Source organism: Megascapheus bottae, chromosome 15 (assembly GCF_031878675.1).
Source record: "Megascapheus bottae isolate mThoBot1 chromosome 15, mThoBot2.hap1, whole genome shotgun sequence".
Taxonomy (NCBI): Eukaryota; Metazoa; Chordata; class Mammalia; order Rodentia; family Geomyidae; genus Megascapheus; species Megascapheus bottae.
The window spans coordinates 53,588,490-53,605,939 of NC_143523.1; the positions used below are offsets into that span (position 1 = coordinate 53,588,490).

Consider the following 17,450-nt stretch of genomic DNA (forward strand, 5'->3'; position numbering starts at 1 on the left):
ACACTTCTAGCCTTTTCTATGTATGTGGTACCGAGGAATCAAACCCGGGTTGTCCGTGCATGCTAAGCAAGCACTATACCGTTAGGCCAAACTCCCAGTCCTTCCATTTATTTATTTATTTATTTTTCTTTTTCCATATTTTCTTATTGTAATTAGTAAAAGGGTTACATGATATTTGCCATATAGAAGGTGCATTAATTCACATACCTTGATACCCTTTCACATGCCTTGGTACTCATTTCCCTCCCCCCCCCCAAACCCTCCACTCATCTTGGTTTTCCCCCCTTCCCTATCAAATTTCAAATATCCAAATACAAATAAATTCAATATATCAGATAACAAAGTGAGATACTATACCAACATGAGGTAACCAAGGGACAGCAAAGGAGATGAGAGACAACATAGTACATTAAGGACAACAATCATTCATTATATGGCTTTTGTTTCGATATCCTGGAGGTCCTTTCAATTAGCTTCACATTATATGGCCTTATGTATCAAGATTTTGCTCTATTGCAGATCTCTGCTAGTAGAGCCCAAGGTTTCTACTGATTATGACGAATGAGGGAAACCATTGAGCCTAAGTTCCTTTGAGTCTGGCTTACTTCACTTAATATGATTTTTTCTAAGTCTTTCCATTTCCTAACAAATGGGGCGATGTCATTCTTTCTGACAGCAGCATAGAATTCCATTGTGTACAAATACCACAACTTGTTGATCCACTCATCAACTGAGGGACATCTGGGTTGGTTCCATATCTTTGCTATGGTGAATAGTGCTGCAATGAACATTGTTGTGCTAGTGGATTTAGTATGTCCTTGTTTCTGGATGGTTGGGTAAATGCCAAGTAGTGGAATTGCTGGGTCATAGGGGAGTTCTATGTTTAGCCTTTTGAGGCACTGCCACACTGCTTTCCACAGTGGTTGAACGAGTTTGCACTCCCACCAACAGTGTAGTAGTGATCCCTCCTGTCCACATCCCCTCCAGCATCTGTTGTTATTCGTTTTCCTGATCCTGGCCATTCTAACTGGAGTGAGGTGGAATCTTAGAGTTGTTTTGATTTGCATTTCTTTTATGACCAGAGATGTTGAGCATTTCTTCATGTGTCCGTAGGCCTTTTTTGTTTCTTCTTCAGAGAAGACTCTCTTTAAGTCTTTGGCCCATTTTTTAATGGGATGGTTGTGACTTTGGAGGTTAGTTTTGGAGTGATTCAATTTTTTGAGTTGTTGATATATTTTAGATATGAGGCCTTTGTCCGTTGTTTGGTTGGTGAAGATCTTCTCCCACTCTGTAGGCTTCCTGATTAGTTAACTAGCTATGTCCTTTGCCTTACAAAAGCTCTGCAGTTTAATGCAGTCCCACTTATCCAGTCTTTCTCTGATTTGTTGTGATTCTTGGTCCTTATTAAGAAAGTTTTGACCTGTGCCAAGGAGGCATAGTGTATCTCCTATTCCTTCCTGTAAAGTTTTCAGTGTGTCAGCTTTTACCTCCAGGTCTTTGATCCATTTGGAGTTAATTCTAGTGCAGGGTGACAAAGAAGGATCCAACTTTAGTGTTCTGCAGGTGTTTAACCAGTTCTGCCAGCACAACTTGTTGAAGAGGCTGTCTTTCTTCCATTCTATTTTTGGCTCCCTTGTCAAAGATTAGGTGGCCATAGGTCTGTGGTTTAATATCTGGGTCCTCAGTTCTATTCCATTGGTCTTCAGGCCTGCTCTTGTGCCAGTACCAAGCTGTTTTATTAATTAAAGCTCTGTAATAGAGTCTAAAGTTTGGAATTGAAATTCCTCCAGCGCTGCTCTTTCTGCTAAGAAGTGTTTTTGCTATACGGGGTCTTTTATTATTCCATATGAAATTTTGGATTGCCTCTTCTATTTCTTTAAAGAATGACATTGGGATATTGATGGGTATTGCATTGAATTTGTAGATAGCTCTTGGCAAGATTGTCATTTTCACAATGTTGATTCTTCCAATCCAGGAGCATGGGAGGTTTTTCCATTTCCTTAGTTCTGCTTTAATTTCCTTTTTTAGGGTTTTAAAGTTTTCGTCAAAAAGGTCCTTTACATTCTTAGTTAAGCTAATTCCTAGGTACTTTATTTTCTTTGAGGCTATTGTGAAAGGACTTTCTTTCCTGATTATTGCCTCGTTCCTCTCACTGTTGGTGTAAAGGAAGGCAGTTGATTTTTGAGGGTTGATTTTATAGCCTGCTACTCTTCCAAAGCTTTGAATCAGCTCAAGGAGCTTGGGAGTAGAGTCTATACGATTCTGTAAATACAGAATCATGTCATCTGCAAAGAGGGATAGTTTTATTTCCTCTTTCCCTCCTTGGATCCCCTTTATGCTTGCTTCTTGCCTTATTGCACTGGCTAGGAATTCTAGTACTATGTTAAAGAGGAGTGGAGAGAGTGGGCATCCTTGTCTCGTTCCTGATTTTAGAGGGAATGGCTTTAGATTTTCACCATTAAGTGTAATACTAGCAGTAGGTTTCTCATACACAGCCTTTATTACATTGAGGAATGTTCCATGGATTCCTAGTTTCTCCAGAGCTTTTAACATAAAGGGGTGTTGGATCTTGTCAAATGCCTTTTCCGTGTCTATTGAGACAATCATGTGATTTTTGTCCTTGCTCCTGTTGATGTGTTGAATTATATTAATTGATTTGCGTATGTTGAACCAGCTTTGCCTCCCTGTGATGAATCCAGTTTGATCATAGTGTATAATTTTTTTGATGAGGTGTTGTAGACGGTTGGCCAGTATTTTGTTGAGAAGTTTTGCATCGATGTTCATCAAAGATATAGGTCTATAGTTCTCTTTCTTTGATGAATCTCTGTCTGGTTTGGGGATGAGGGTTATACTGGCTTCACAGAATGAGTTTGGTAAGGAACCTTCATTTTCAATTTCGTTGAAGAGCTTGAGGAGTATTGGTGTGAGCTCTGCTTTGAAGACCTTATAGAATTCAGCTGTGAATCCATCTAGCCCTGTGCTTTTCTTAGGTGGAAGTTCTCTAATTGCCATTTCTATTTCAGAGCTTGAAATAGGCCTGTTGAGTTGGCTTAGTTCTTCTTGGTTCAGTGTGGGTATGTTAATATTGGCTAGGAATTCATCCATTTCATCTAGATTCTCAAATTTGTTGGCATAAAGGTTTGAGAAGTATTCCCTCATGATATTCCGGATCTTGGATATTCAGGATCTGTCGTGATATTACCATTTCGATCTGCGATTTTGTTTATTTCGATATGCTGTCTTCTTTTTTTGGTAAGATTTGCTAAGGGCTTGTCAATTTTGTTAATTCTTTCAAAGAACCAACTCCTTGTTTTGTTGATTCTTTCTATAGTTTTTTTGGATTCCAAATCATTTAATTCTGCTTTGATTTTACTAATTTGCTTTCTTCTCCTGGGATTAGGGTGGTTTGTTGCTCTTTTTCCAGGATCTTAAGGTGAGACATTAACTTGTTGGTTTGCAATTTTTCCCACTTGTTGTTGTAGGCACTCAGCGCTATAAATTTTCCTCTGAGTACTGCCTTTGCTGTGTCCCAAAGGAGTTGGCATTTTGTGTGCTCCTTACTGTTAAATTTCATAAACTGTTGGATTTCTGTTCTGATCTCTTCGATGACCCATTGGTGATTCAACAATGTGTTGTTCAGTCTCCATAAGTTACAGGGTTTTCCTTGGTGGAGATGTGTGTTCAGTTCCAATTTGATGCCTTTGTGGTCTGAGAGTGTGCATGGAATAATTTCAGTGTTTCTGAATCTGTCCAGGTTTGTTTTATGGCCTAAGATGTGATCTATTTTGGAAAATGTTCCATGTGCTGCTGAGAAAAACGTATATTGTGTTGTTGCTGGGTGGAATATTCTGCAGATGTCTGTTAGATCTAGTTGGTCTATATAGTTGTTCAGTTCTAAGGTTTCTCTGTTGAGTTTTTGCCTTGTTGATCTGTCCATAGGTGAGAGTGGTGTGTTAAAGTCACCGACAATCACTGTATTTGGATCTATGTATGGTTTCAGTGTAAGTAAAGTTTGCTTGATGAAGTTTGGAGCTCCGGGATTGGGTGTGTAAATATTTAGGATCGTTATGTCTTCCCGGAGGAAAGATCCCTTTAGTAGTATGTAGTAACCTTCTTTGTCTTTTTTTTTCTAATTTTAGTTTGAAGTCTATTTTATCTGATATGAGGATGGCAACTCCAGCCTGTTTATGGGGGCCGTTAGCTTGATAGAGTTTATTCCAACCTCTCACTTTCAAAAGATGATTGTTTTTTGGGGTAAGATGTGTCTCTTGAAGACAGCAGAACGATGGCTCTTGCTTTTTGATCCAACTAGACAGCCTATGCCGTTTAATTGGAGTTATTTAAGTCCATTGATATTGAGAGTTAGGATTGAGAGATATTTATTCGGTCCGACCATTTTTAAAAGCTTTTATTTGGGCCTGTGTCTTGACAGTTCCTGTGGTCCTTAGATGGTATGCTGTTTAGGTGCCATTTCTTTCCCTATATTGCATTTATTTTGGTTTTCTATGTATAGAACATCTTTGAGAATTCTCTGTAGTGTTAGTTTTGTTGCGACATATTGTTGCAGCTTTCCCCTGGAATGGAATGTTTTTATTGTTCCCTCAGTTATGAATGAGAGCTTAGCTGGGTACAGGATTCTTGGTTGGTAGTTATTTGACTTAAGGGCATGACATATATGCTTCCAGTCACTTCTTGCTTGCATGGTCTCTGCTGAGAAATCTGGGGTTATTCTGATTGGTTTTCCTTTATAGGTTACTGAACCCTTTTCCCTGGCTGCCTTTAGGATCCTTTTTTTGGTTTCTATTTGATCCAGTTCGGATTACCATGTGGCGGTGGGATGTTCTTTTCTGGTCAGGTCTGTTTGGGGTTCTAAAAGCTTCTTGTATCTGGATGGGCCTGCCCTTCTGGATGTTTGGGAAATTCTCTGAGATGATTCCCTGAAGTATATTTCCAATACCATTGACCTCTTTCTCCAATACCAATTAGCCTTAAATTAGGCTTCCTAATTGTATCTTGGACCTCCTGATGCCCTCTCTCATTTTTCCTAGATTTGGATTGACTCATTTTCTGTTCTTTCTCTAGAATAACTAAATTATCTTCAGCCCCGGAAATTCTCTCCTCTGCATTGTCTAACCTGCTATCAAAGCTATCTACTTTATTTTTCATCTCCTTTGCTTCTAGTTGCTCATTTTTGATGCCTTGCATCTCTTCTTTTAGATCATGTATGGATTTCTTTAGCTCCTTGATTTCCATTTGAGTGGTTAACTCAGTAGCCTTACTTTCTTTGAACATTTGCTGGAGTTCAGTCACTGTTTTATTTGTGGATTCTATGACTTCATCCATCTTTCTTTGAAAAACCTTTATTATGGCCTCCTTTATGGCTTCTTCTTTTTCACTTATCACCTTGCTTATGGTTTCCTCTTGTGCAGCTATGGCTTCCTCCCTTATCTCTTTCTTTACATTTTCACATTTTTCATTAATGATGTTTATCAATTGCATTTGTATAGCACTTGGAAGACTCTCCTCTAGGTTTGCCAGTGACTGTTCCATTGTCTGTTTACATTGGGTGGGGGATGTTGTTTCTTGATTGGACATTTTTCTTGAGTTTCTTGTTCTGCCCATTTGAAAATGGGAGCAAGATTAATACTAAACACGATTATAGTTTTTCAGATATAACCAACCTAGACCTCTGTAGCTGGAAGACTCTAGATGTTGACAAGTTTTGATTGGTGTTATCCGTCTGCGGGTGCTCCACGGTGGTGGGGAGTCTTTCACTCCCCTCGGGTCTCCGCCGCCGCCTGTGTTCCACGTCTGGGTTCCGCTGCTTCCGCCGTTCGCTGGCCCGGTTCTGTGCTGGTTTCTGCAGCCATTGGGCTCCGAGCCCTGCGCCCTCCACTGCCACTGCTTTTCGTGGATTAGATCCGGCGCCCGCCACAGCTTTCCCAGCGTGGAGCCGGCACCCGCTCAAGCCTCTTTTCGTGGCTTGGACCGGTACCAGCTGCCACTTTTCGCGGCTTTCCGCGGCTTTCGTGGCTTGGATCCGGCGGGGAGAGGTGGGTGAGGGGTCTTCGCGTTCCGAATTCTTTGAGAAAGTTGGATGTGAGCTTTATCTGGATTTCTTTTCCGCTTTGAGTCCTCCTCCGTTGCTTTTTGAGTTTGTTGTTGTGGATTTCTTTAGGTAGTTGGCTCGTGGGACTCCCTGGTTCTCTCTTTTTGTCAGAGAGGGCTAGGCTGCATCCCTATTGTCTCGACGCCATCTTCCTTCCTCGCTTTTCTTGTTTTTCCAGATGTGACTGGGGTTTCTCCTGGTGTCCTCTTGGTTTAGATAAGCTGTCTGCTTCCTCCTCCATCTTTATTTGTATTTGTGTGTGTGTGTGTGTGTGTGTGTGTGTGTGTGTGTGTGTGTGTGTGTTGAAAGCAGTGCTTCTTCATCACCATGGCATTGTTTGGTTGTTTTGTTTTGTTTTCTCGTTTGCAATTTTGGTTACCTGTACTGGTAATGTTCTCTCCCTTTCTCTCCCTCTCTTTCTCTTTCCCTCTATTTCTCACTCCCACCCTCTCTCTGTGTCTCTTGTGCACAGTATGTGCTTTTCCTCACTTTTTCTTTTTCTTCCTTTTCTTTCTTTCTCTCTCTCTCTCTCTCACTTCCTTGCTTCCATGCTTCCATTCTCTTGAATTACTAAGGCTTTAACTCAGGACTTAGGCTCTGTCTCTGACCGTTTCTTGCTTAAGGCTAGCACTCTACCACTTGAGCCATGGTTCCACTTACAGCTTTTTGGGTAGTTGGTTGGAAATGAGTTTCCAATTAACTTTGCTACCTGGGCTGGCTTCAAATTGTGATCCTCATATCTTAGCCTCCTGTAGCTAGGATTGCAGGTGTGAGCCTGTGGCACCCAGCGGGTGCTATTTGTTACCTTCCAGCTGTACCCTGAACCTCAACAGACTATTCTGAAGCCAAAGAGTTATTTTCCTTGTTTTTTGAAATTTTAATTGTTGAGCAGGCCATGGAGGCTACTCAGGAGGCTGAGAACTGAGGATTGCAGTTCAAAGCCATCCTGGGCACTAAAGACTGATTTTGTTTTTACTTGTAAACTAAAGTTTTATTTCTATACATGTTCAAAATATTACTCCCCAAATGTTCACAGAATTCATTGTGTTTAGTCATTTATATAGAAAAGGAACATGTTGGATTCGGTAAATATAACATTTTATTTTTCTTTGTAAAAATTGATTATTTGTGAAAACTATATCAAGGGCCCTCCTTCCCCGGCAACCAGTGGCTGTTTAGATGACTTAGAGTTAGGGCCACCTCCCGCAGTCTCTGTCCTATCTGGCCTGAGGTTGAAGTCCAGTCATCACCCATTAGGTGCAGGCCTAAAAGATTGCCATGGTGGCTAACAAGTCTTTAAAGAACCATTATTGCCAGCACATCATTTTCCTCAGCCTGGAGAAGAAAGGAGAGGATCGGGATTGCTCATTGCCCTGGCCCGAAAGCTCTTCAGGGGGTTGGGTATCAGGCTTCAGCATCACAGTGGGCTCTGGGGTGGAGGCCTTTCGGGGACAAGGCCCCCCTGCCTCTACCTGGGCAGGCTGCACACTGTCTTTGAGTTGGGCATCTGCAAAGATTTTCTGCTCCTTGCTGTCTTCAATGTTGAGGGGCTTGGCAGGTGTGAAGTGACCTCAGCAGCAGGGGTCTCAGGGTCTGCAGGCATCTGGCCCTGGCACTGTGTGCCTTCACCCACAAGGAGCACCAGAAGTTCCTGCAGCTCCTCCTTCTTCTGCATCTTCTCCTGGGAGAGTTCCATGACACACTCATCTTTCTCCTTATAGAGTTGGTCCAGGACTTCCATCTGTTCTTTGTACAGCATTATGGAGTCGTCGAGGGTGCTGATGTGTTTGGACAGCTGGGCACACCGGTGCTGGAGGTCCCCTGCTGGACTCTGGTGCTCCACTTTATCAGGCAGGGGCTGGAGGAAGCACATTCTCATCTTCTTAGACACCCGCGTGTCCTGCTTCCTGTCCCCTGAGGGACCATGGTTCCTGCTCTTGGGAAACAGGGCCTGCTGCTCCAGCTTGGTCTGGCACTGGGCTGCCAAGTTGGCCAGGCACTGGCAGTGGGCCTGCTGCTCCTGCAGCTGTTGGCTGAGTTTCACTTTTGTCACCTCAGCAACTGCTTTTGCTTTCGGGTAAAAGGCCTTCATGACTTGTGGGATGTCCACAGCCTCTGGGATGGTCACGGCGGCTGGAGTTGCCTCCTCAGCCCTTGCTTCTTCCTTGTCCCCTTCTTGACCTTCCTGGAAAGCCAGGAAGCTCAGCTGGGCCTGGAGTTGCTCCTTCTCTTGTGTAGTGGCTTCCAGGCACTGGAGAGTGTCCTGCAACTCTTGGGTCAGGGTCAGGTCCTGCTGCTGCTGCTGCTGCTCCAGCAGCTGGGTGTGCCTCAGCAGGTGCTGTTGCAGCTCCTCCTTCTCTGCACTCAGCTGCTGAATGGAGGCCATGTTCTCTTCACAGGTGGTTTTGAGTTCCTGCAGCTGGGCCAGGTACTGAGCATTGAGCTCCTGAAGACTCTGGGCTGTTTGAAAACTTCCTTCAGCCACCTCTTTCCATTCTCCTAATTCCATCTCTCGCTGCTCCAGCTTCTCCAGAAGGTGTTCATTCTCCTTTTGCTCTGAGGTCAGGAGGCTGGTGAGCTGGTCCTTCTCAGTGCTCAGCCTATGGAAAGCTTCCTGCAGCTGCTCCAGCTGCTCTTTCAGCTCTCTCATTTGCAGGTCTGTGCATTTCTGGGTCTCAAAAATGTTGGACTGAGCCTTGTCGCCCACTTTCTTCTGCAGTATCAGCAGCCGTTCCTGTCGCTCCAGGTTCTGGAGACTGAGGCTTTGGTTTTCCTGAACCTGGAATTGAAGTTGTTGCTCCAGGTTCTTTAAGTCAGCCTGAGATGGTCCTGCAGGGGGCTGTGCCTCTGCCAGCTTGTTCTCCATTTCTGCCAGCTTGTTCTCTAGATCCACCGTCTGCCACAGGTCTTCCTCGCGCTCGTCTGTGAGTTGGTTCATCTCCTGTGAGAGCCGCTGCACCTTCTCCGTCCACGTGGACCTCTCCACCCTCAGGTCCTCCGCAATCTTGTCCCTCTCCAACCTCAATGCACTCACCACACTTTGCACACTTTCTATTCTTCTTTTCAGCACTGCCCGCTCCTCTAGCACTCGTTGGAATTTTTCTATTTTCAATTTCATGTTGGACTTCTGGGTCCGGAGCACGTCCAGCTTCCCCTGTAAGTCTGCATTCAGCTCCTGCAGGTTGTCACAGCTTCTGCTCTTTTCCTCGAGCTGCAGCTTCACATCACCCAGGTCTTGGATGAGCTGTCTGTTCTTCTGCTCAATGTCCTTCTGCGTGGTGGTGAGGGCAGACAAGGCCATCCCTAGGTCTAAGCTGCGTTGCTGAGAAGCCTGCAGGCGGCTGGTCAGATCTTCATGCTCCACCTGACTTCGTTTGACTTCCTGTTCCATGTGGGCCAGGGCAGATTGTAAGTGGCCTTTTTCTGAAAGCAGCATCTGTGTGGCTACCTTGTGGTCTTCTAACTCTGCTTTCAGTGTTTCTTGCACCTGGGCCAGCTTCTCATTTTCTTCCTGCTGTTGTTCCTGCAGCTCTTTCTTTACCTGCTTTAGTTGGTGGATTTCACGGAAGAGCTGTTGATGTCGTAATTTGCTCCAGTCCAGGGCTAGCAGCAGGTATTGGTAGCCCCTCTCCAGATCCTTGTTGTTCTTGGGACCTGTGACACTCTTGACCCTGGCTGCTCCGACTGTGCCTGAAGCCTCAGGGTCAGCTTGGTCTCTGGCTGCACCCTCACGTGAATTACAGACCCCAGTGGTGTTGCTCGTGGGCTTGCCTCCCCTTTTATTTTTCTTCGTTATCTTTTCAGATCCATGAAGATAGTTCTGCTGATGTTCCTGCAGTCGTTTCTTTCTTGGTTTTGATCGTTCAGACGTGCCAGCTCTGGGATGGGAAAGATGGACCGGCCACATTCCCAGGCTCTTCGAAATCTCCTGTACGTACCCAATCACTAATAAGTAAGCGAGTATCCAAGTCTATCGCCAAATCACCTGGATTCTCTCGATCACCACTCAGCCACCTCTCCCTTCAACAGTTGCTGGTAGTGGTATAAGTCAACAGACAGAATACCAGTATTGCTAGGCAGCGTGGAATGTGGGCGTGGCCCCAAATCTCCTATCCCATTGGTCAGCGAGAAACAGGACCTAATACGGGGTGTGGCCAGAATCTTGTGATGCAGGCAGAATGGGTGGAGTCTGCTCCTGCAGTCCCAGGCCCATCCAACTCTGGTCTAGTTTGGGGAGAGTGTGGGACTTGCTATAGTTGGACAGGTGCAGTTTCTTTTCAATTTTTTTTTGCCAGTCCTGGATTTGAACTCAGGGCCTGATGTCTGACCTTGGACTTTCTCAAGGCTAGAGCTCTACCACTTGAGCCACAGCAACACTTCTAGCCTTTTCTATGTATGTGGTACTGAGGAATCAAACCCGGGTTGTCCCTGCATGCTAAGCAAGCACTATACCATTAGGCCAAACTCCCAGTCCTTTCATTTATTTATATTAAAGAATTTTTGTTTGCAGATCCTGGGGCTTGAATTCAGGCCCTAAGCACTGTCCTTGGGCTTTCTCCAGTCCAATGCTCTACCACTTGAGCCACAGAAATATTTCCAGCTTGTTTTGTTTAGGTGGTACTGAGGAATCAAACCTAGGGCTTCGTGCTGGCTAGGGAGCCAGTCTACTCCTAGGCCCCTCTCTTGGCTCCCAGGTGCACAGTTTTACATGCACCTTTCTGGCTTCCCTCACACAATTGTGGCCTCCAGAGTTTACCCCAAGGCCTTCAGTTGGCCTCTAGAAAGTGAGACCAAGAAACACATCTTCCCACATCCAATATCTTCCTGTTGTCACTCCATGAAGTAGCTCTCTCATTATAATCGTATTTGCTGACGCTTATATTCCGACCAGGGAGCCCCTGAGGTTCACCATGTTCTTGATATAGCCTTTCTTCCAGTCCCTAGGGACTGGAGTTCAGGCACATCACAGGGCCAGGGTTCCTCTCCATGAGTTTTGGCCATGCTGCTCACCTACACCGTGTTTAGGGCAGCACCTGTTTTACACACCATGTCTGGTTATCTCAGAGGCTTCAGAATCAGTGGAATGAGTGTGTAAGAATTTCACACTGCGGCCGGCCGCCCAAGAGCATGTGAAATCTTCCCCAGCCAGTGCCCGTGGGGCCTGTTCATCTTCTGCATGAAGTTCTGAGCTCATCACAGTTTTCCCTGCATTCCATCTATCACAAGACTCCTGGTTCATTTCTTGGAAACATTCCATGCTTCCTTGCATCTTGAATCTAGGCCTTATAAACTCTAAATTCTAATTAATAGAAGGGTTACAGTCTCATTTGTCAGATACAAGGTGCATTACTTTTCACACACTGATATCCCTTCTCATGTTTTTGTCCACATTTCCCTCCCCTGACCCCTCTCCTCATCTTGTTTTCCCCCTTTCCTGTTTCAAATAAACAAATAAATGGATATACAATGACAAGGTAACAAAATCAGATACAGTAACAATATGAGATTAACCAAGGGACAAAAAAAGAGGTGAGAAATAACATAGGACATTAAGAACACAATCACACATTATATGGCTCTTGATTCCATATCCTGGAAGTCCTTTCATTTAGCCTCATCCTATATGGCCTTATGTATCTAGGTTTTGAGCTATTGTAATCCTCTGCTAGGAGAGTCCAAGGTTTGAACCAATTATTACAAATGAGGAAAACCATTGAGTCTATGTTCCTTTGGGTCTGGCTTACTTCACTTAATATGATTTTTTTCAAATCTTTCCACTTCCTTACAAATAGGCAAAGACATTCTTTCTGATGGCAGCATGGAATTCCATTGTGTATGATTACCACATCTTCTTGATCGAATCATCTACTGAGGGGCATCTGCGTTGGTTGCATATCTTTGCTATAGTAAATAGTCCTGCAATGAACATCATTGTGCTAGTGGCTTTAGTATGTGCTAGTATTTACAGTTGGGTAAATGCCAAGTACTGGAATTGCTGGGTCATAGGGGAGCTCTAGGTTTGGTCTTTTGAGGAACTGCCATACAGCTTTCCAAAGTGGTTGAATGAGTTTACACTCCCAACAACAGTGTAGTAGTGATCACTCCTGGCCACATCCCCTCTGGCCATTCTAACTGGAGTAAGGTGGAATCTCAGAGTTGTTCTGCTTTGCATTTCTTTTATGGCCAGAGATGTCGAGCATTTCTTCATGTGTCTATAGGCCATTCTTATTTCTTCCACAGAGAAGTGTCTCTTTAAGTCTTTGGCCCATCTTTTAATGGGATGGTTGTTTCTTTGAAGATTAGTTTTGGAGTGATTCAATTTTTTTAGCTGTTGTTATATTTTACCTATGAGGCTTTTGTCTGTTGTATAGTTATTGAAGATCTTCTCCCATTTGGTGTGCTTTCTATTTAACTTGCTAGCTATGTCCTCTGGCATACAGAAGTTCTGCAGTTTAATGCAGTCCCATTTATCCAAGCTTTCTTTCATATGTTGTGTGTCTAGGTCTTTATTAAGAAATTTTCAGCCTTTGCCAAGGAGGTCTAGTGTATTGCCTATTCCTTCTTATAAAGTTTTTAGGGTATCTGCTTTTATCTCAGTCTTTGATCCATTTGGAATTAACCCTGGTGCAAAGTGACATAGAAGGATCCAACTTTAGCTTTCTGCAGGTACTTAACCTGTTCTGCCAGCACCATTTGTTGAAAAGACTTTCTTCCATTCTATTTTTTTGGCTCCCTTTTCAAAGATTAGTTAGCCTTAGGTCTGTGATTTAATATCTGGGTCCTTAGTTCTATTCCATTCATCCTTGGGCTTGTTCTTGTGCCAGTATCATGCTGTTTTGGTTACCATAGCTCTGTAATAGTGCCTAAAGTTTGGTGTTGAAATTCCTCCTGCACTGTTCTTTCTGCTAATAATTGTTTTTGCTATACAGGCTCTTTTATTGTTCTATATAGAATTTTGGATTGCTGAGAAGATCATTCTTTGGCTACTTGGTGTTGTTGTTGTTGTTGTTGTTGTTGTTGGGCAAAAGCTATGGAAAAGTGCCCAGGCCATGAGTTCATTCTCCACCCCTCCCCCACCATTCCAACCTAAAGCTCTCTATAGGATTGGCTGAATTCTCTTTTGAGAACTTTTCATGATTTCAGTTCTTCCTTTGTTCAACTCTGTTTCTTTCCCTGGAGTATGCTCTATACAAAGTATATGAAGAACAATTTTATTCCTAGACTTTGCTGCCTAGATAGCCTGAAATCTGCATAGCTGTGTCACTTCTCTTGGGCCTCTGATACCCTTGTTTGGGTGGAGCAGTGCTGAGCACAATAGAACCTCATGGCCTTTGCATGGGTCCTTTCTTCTGATCCTTTTCTCACCATGATGCATGACTTTTTCACTTTATATGTCTGATCAAATGTTCCCTCATCAAGCAAGCCTTCACGGTTTCCCTGCTCAAATAAAAGATCTTTCTTCATTATCCTGGTTTATTTTTAGTACCTCTTATGGCCATGTGACAAAATGTTTTCTGGTTTATTATATCTTCTCCAAATAGTTTGTATGCTCCGTGGGAATATTTTATTTATTACTCTTTTCCCCAGTGTCTGGTCCAGAGCAAAAACCAAGTAAATATTTGTAGAAACAAAGAATAGTGAGAGAATTTGATTTGCTTTTTTGTGGTAAGTCTGCAAGTATTTTCTCTTTCCATATTTTATTTTCCATCTAGGTTGGGGCGAATAGTTGGGATCCAAGTGGATAAAGCCCATCTGCACTTTCTTCCTTTTTTCTTTCTTTCTTTCTTTCTTTCTTTCTTTCTTTCTTTCTTTCTTTCTTTCTTTCTTTCTTTGTATCTTTCTTTCTGACCTTCCTCCCTCTCTCCCTCCCTCCCTCCCTCCCTTCCTCCCTCCTTCCCTTCATCTCTCTGTCTCTATTATCTCTCTGTCTGTCTTTCTCATTCTAAAGATTGAATGAAAAGCCTTGTTATTGTTAGGTAGGTGTTTTACCACTTCAGTAACACTACCAGTCCCTTTTGCTTCTTTCATTTTTCTTAAATATACTTTTTTGTTTATGCTTTACTTGCTTTCCAAATAGCTGGATGGCAGGTGCTCGCCACTGACTCCAGATTTTTATTAGTTAAAATGGGATCTTTTGAAGTTTTGTTCCCAAGAGTTGGTCTGAAATACAATCAGACTGTGTGTTCTTAGTGTCTAGGATTAGAGATGTGCATTACCATACCCAGAATGATCTGACTAGCTGCTTGAGTTGGGAGTTGGAGTAGTACATAGGATTCCTAGAATAATTCTCTCTTGCTAACTTCCTCCCATTCTTCATTCTTCCCTCCCTTCTTTCCTCCCTTCCTGCCTCCCTCTCTCCTTCCTTTTCTTTTCTTCCTCTATTTTCCTTATTCCCCCTTTTTTCTTCTTCCTCCTCATTCCATTCCTTCCTCTCTGTCTCTCTTCTTCCCATGTCTTATCTTCTATATGAGAGATGTCCCATTTCAAATCACTGGACACTATTTTCTATGCCTACTTCCCTATGACCTTTTTTGTCAGCTGCTGTGTATATGATCAGGAGACATGGCTTTGGCTTTGGCCTTGAACACCCTCATTTTGGAGGACAGGCTAGTTACTGTCCAGTTTCCTGACTTGCTTGTGCCTTGAATCCATACTTCCTATATGTCTATAGTATTCTGATCCTTCATTACAGAAGTGAATACAAAGTCCTTGTGATCCAGTTTTCCAATTAAGAGCAAAAGAAATGAGTACATCCGGATTGTTTGCTTGTGTTGGCAAGATTTCTTGTTTGTTTCCCCACATGAAATACAAAACCTGGGCATCTCTTTCCCACTGTGGGTGGCTTCAAAGGAAGCTATTCAACCATGAATCTACTCTATGGAGATCTTGATTGTGAAGGGTTGTTTGTAGACTCCATCAAAGATGTCCAGGTAAATGAGCAGTGACAGATTCAATTAACTGATAATAATGGATTAGCACAGGTCTGAGCCATCTTGTTTGAACACAGAGCATCATGTACAAGTAAACACGCACCAGAATAGCTGGATGTCCTTTCTTACAGGAGATGATGATTCCGTGTGCATCTCAGCCCAGAAGGTGGCGACATACCCATTTAAGGGATAATTAATTTTTAATTGCCAATAGGCCTCATGCAGGTAGCAATTTGTAAGGAAACCTTCTAATTGAACAGCTTTTACAGTGGCATCCGTGTGTGTGTGTGTGTGTGTGTGTGTGTGTGTGTGTGTCTGTCTGTCTGTCTGTCTGTCTGTCTGTCTGTCTGTCTGTTTGTCTGTCTGTCTGTCTCTGTCTGTGTGTGTCCCTAGGTCTTCTCCTTTGGGTAGGTTGGGGAAGTCATAGTCTGTATGTTTCTATCTTTTTTCTAATACAGAAAGGACAACTAAGGAACTAGTGCTTGAAATTCTTTCTTTGCCATTTGCAAGCCCTGCTGCCTGAGTGTGCCTCTTAACCTTGGTTTTGCTCACTGTAAGTCAGAATAAATGAAAGCTCTGTCATTGGGCTCTGAGGGTAAAATGAAACATTAAGTTGTTACCCAGTGTCACATTAACCCTTCAGTCTGCTGCCAAGTCTTTCTTTGGCAGCCTGGCTCCACCAATCTCCCACCTCATAGGGTGGGGGGGGGCTGATGACTTAAAAATTATTAGCATGGCAGATGTTAACTCCTAAAGCACTGGACAAGTATTGTTGTCACATGACTCCTTTGGGAAGAGATAAAAGAGATTTGTAACCAATTTAGATTAAGACTTAAGAGTCTCAAGATGCACTGTACTCATAAACTGACATGTTGCATTGAAACCACTTTGTAAGTTAAGGTAATAAAAATAAATAAATAAATATAAAGACAGTATTATGCAGAATAACTATATTTTACAGTTAAGTTGGAAGGGGGAAAAGCTACATAAATTGAACAGAGAGTTCTTGGAGATGGGATATAGAAACTTAGCTTTGTAGGCCATAAATTGACCCACTTAGAAAACTGGGTTTGCTACCCTTTAGAGTGGTGAAATTTCTGGATAACCTTACAGGGTTTCTAAAATGTGGGTTCTTGAGACTGATGACTGAGAGCAGTAGAGCTCCAGCAGTGGGGAGACGTTGCTATGGAAACCCCAAAGCTAGAAGTTCTTCCAAGCCTCAGAAAGGCTGTCAATTAGATCCATGCACTTGGAGAGTTTAATGAAAACAGACACTTGTCATTTTTTCTAACCACCATCTAACATTCTATATGTTTCAAATATGTCTATGGAAGGAAAAGCCTGAGGTTAAGTTTATCTGTTTATTTTAAGAGAATTCCCTTGGGAGGCTTTGACAGGGTAGACATTTTTCCCCCTCTCCCTCTATATTAAAGCCTAAAAGAGAGAAAGTAGGACTTTCCAGTGCTGAGCAGAAAAGAGCCTCATAGAATGGCCTGCTTAAGTCTATAACCCTAATGACTGAGGAGGCATAGATCTGAGGACCCTAGTTCAAAGCTAGCCAGGGCAGGAAAGTCCATACTTTCTCCAAATAGGCACCAATAAGCCAGAAGAGACAGTGTGGCTTAAGTGGTAGATCATCACCTATGGGTGGAAAAGCTAAGAGACAGTATACAGGCCCTGAGTTCAAGCCTTAGAACCTACACACACACACACACACACACACACACACACACACACACTTTGTTGTAAATAAGAGCTGGAGGATTGAGGTTTTCTTTGAATAGCCTTGCCCCTGAATTACCCTCAGAGACTCTGTGTGTGTGTGTGTGTGTGTGTGTGTGTGTGTGTGTGTGTGTGTGTGTGTGTATGGAGAGGTCTGGGAACCTTTCATAGTCCCACCAGCAAATGAGATCTGCTAGGTGACAGTGCCCCTCACTGGATGGTAGTTACTTTTAATGAGGTAGCAGCAAAGAAACCTTCATTAGGCATCAGCTCCTTTAAATGTCAGATCCTGAAAAATAAGGAATCATCATATTTTGCGTAGATTAACTTGCCATGTGAAGCTGCAGGACGTGGACTTTCCCTAGGAACACAAATCAATAGAGCAAAAAAAAAAACTTAGAAGAGAAATTCTTCCAAGATTCGCTATCGCTATTTGTTTTTAATTGAATATATGCCCTCATGTGAATATGTATGAATATATATACACATGCGTGATTATGTATTTGTTGATGTGTGTGTGTGTGTGTGTGTGTGTGTGTGTGTGTGTGTGTATACTGATTTTAAGGGGTTGAACTCAGGGCCTACAGATTAATCCTTACCTTTCCTAACTTAAGGTTGCTGCTCTACCACTTGAGCCACACCTTCACTTCTGGCTTATTGGTAGTTAATTGAGGTAATAATCTCACTGA

General features: G+C 43.0%; 1 protein-coding gene across 5 annotated transcripts in view; it reads left to right on the forward strand.

The window, feature by feature from the left end:
- Window positions 1–17,450, forward strand: part of LOC150054363 (uncharacterized) — a 715,379-nt gene that overhangs the window by 101,815 nt on the left and 596,114 nt on the right. For all 5 annotated transcript variants that reach the window (XM_090346707.1, XM_090346706.1, XM_090346705.1 and 2 more), the window contains one exon: window positions 9,914–10,039. In XM_090346707.1, coding sequence (XP_090202833.1) covers window positions 9,914–10,039 — 126 coding nt within the window. The remainder of the gene's footprint in view (window positions 1–9,913; window positions 10,040–17,450) is intronic.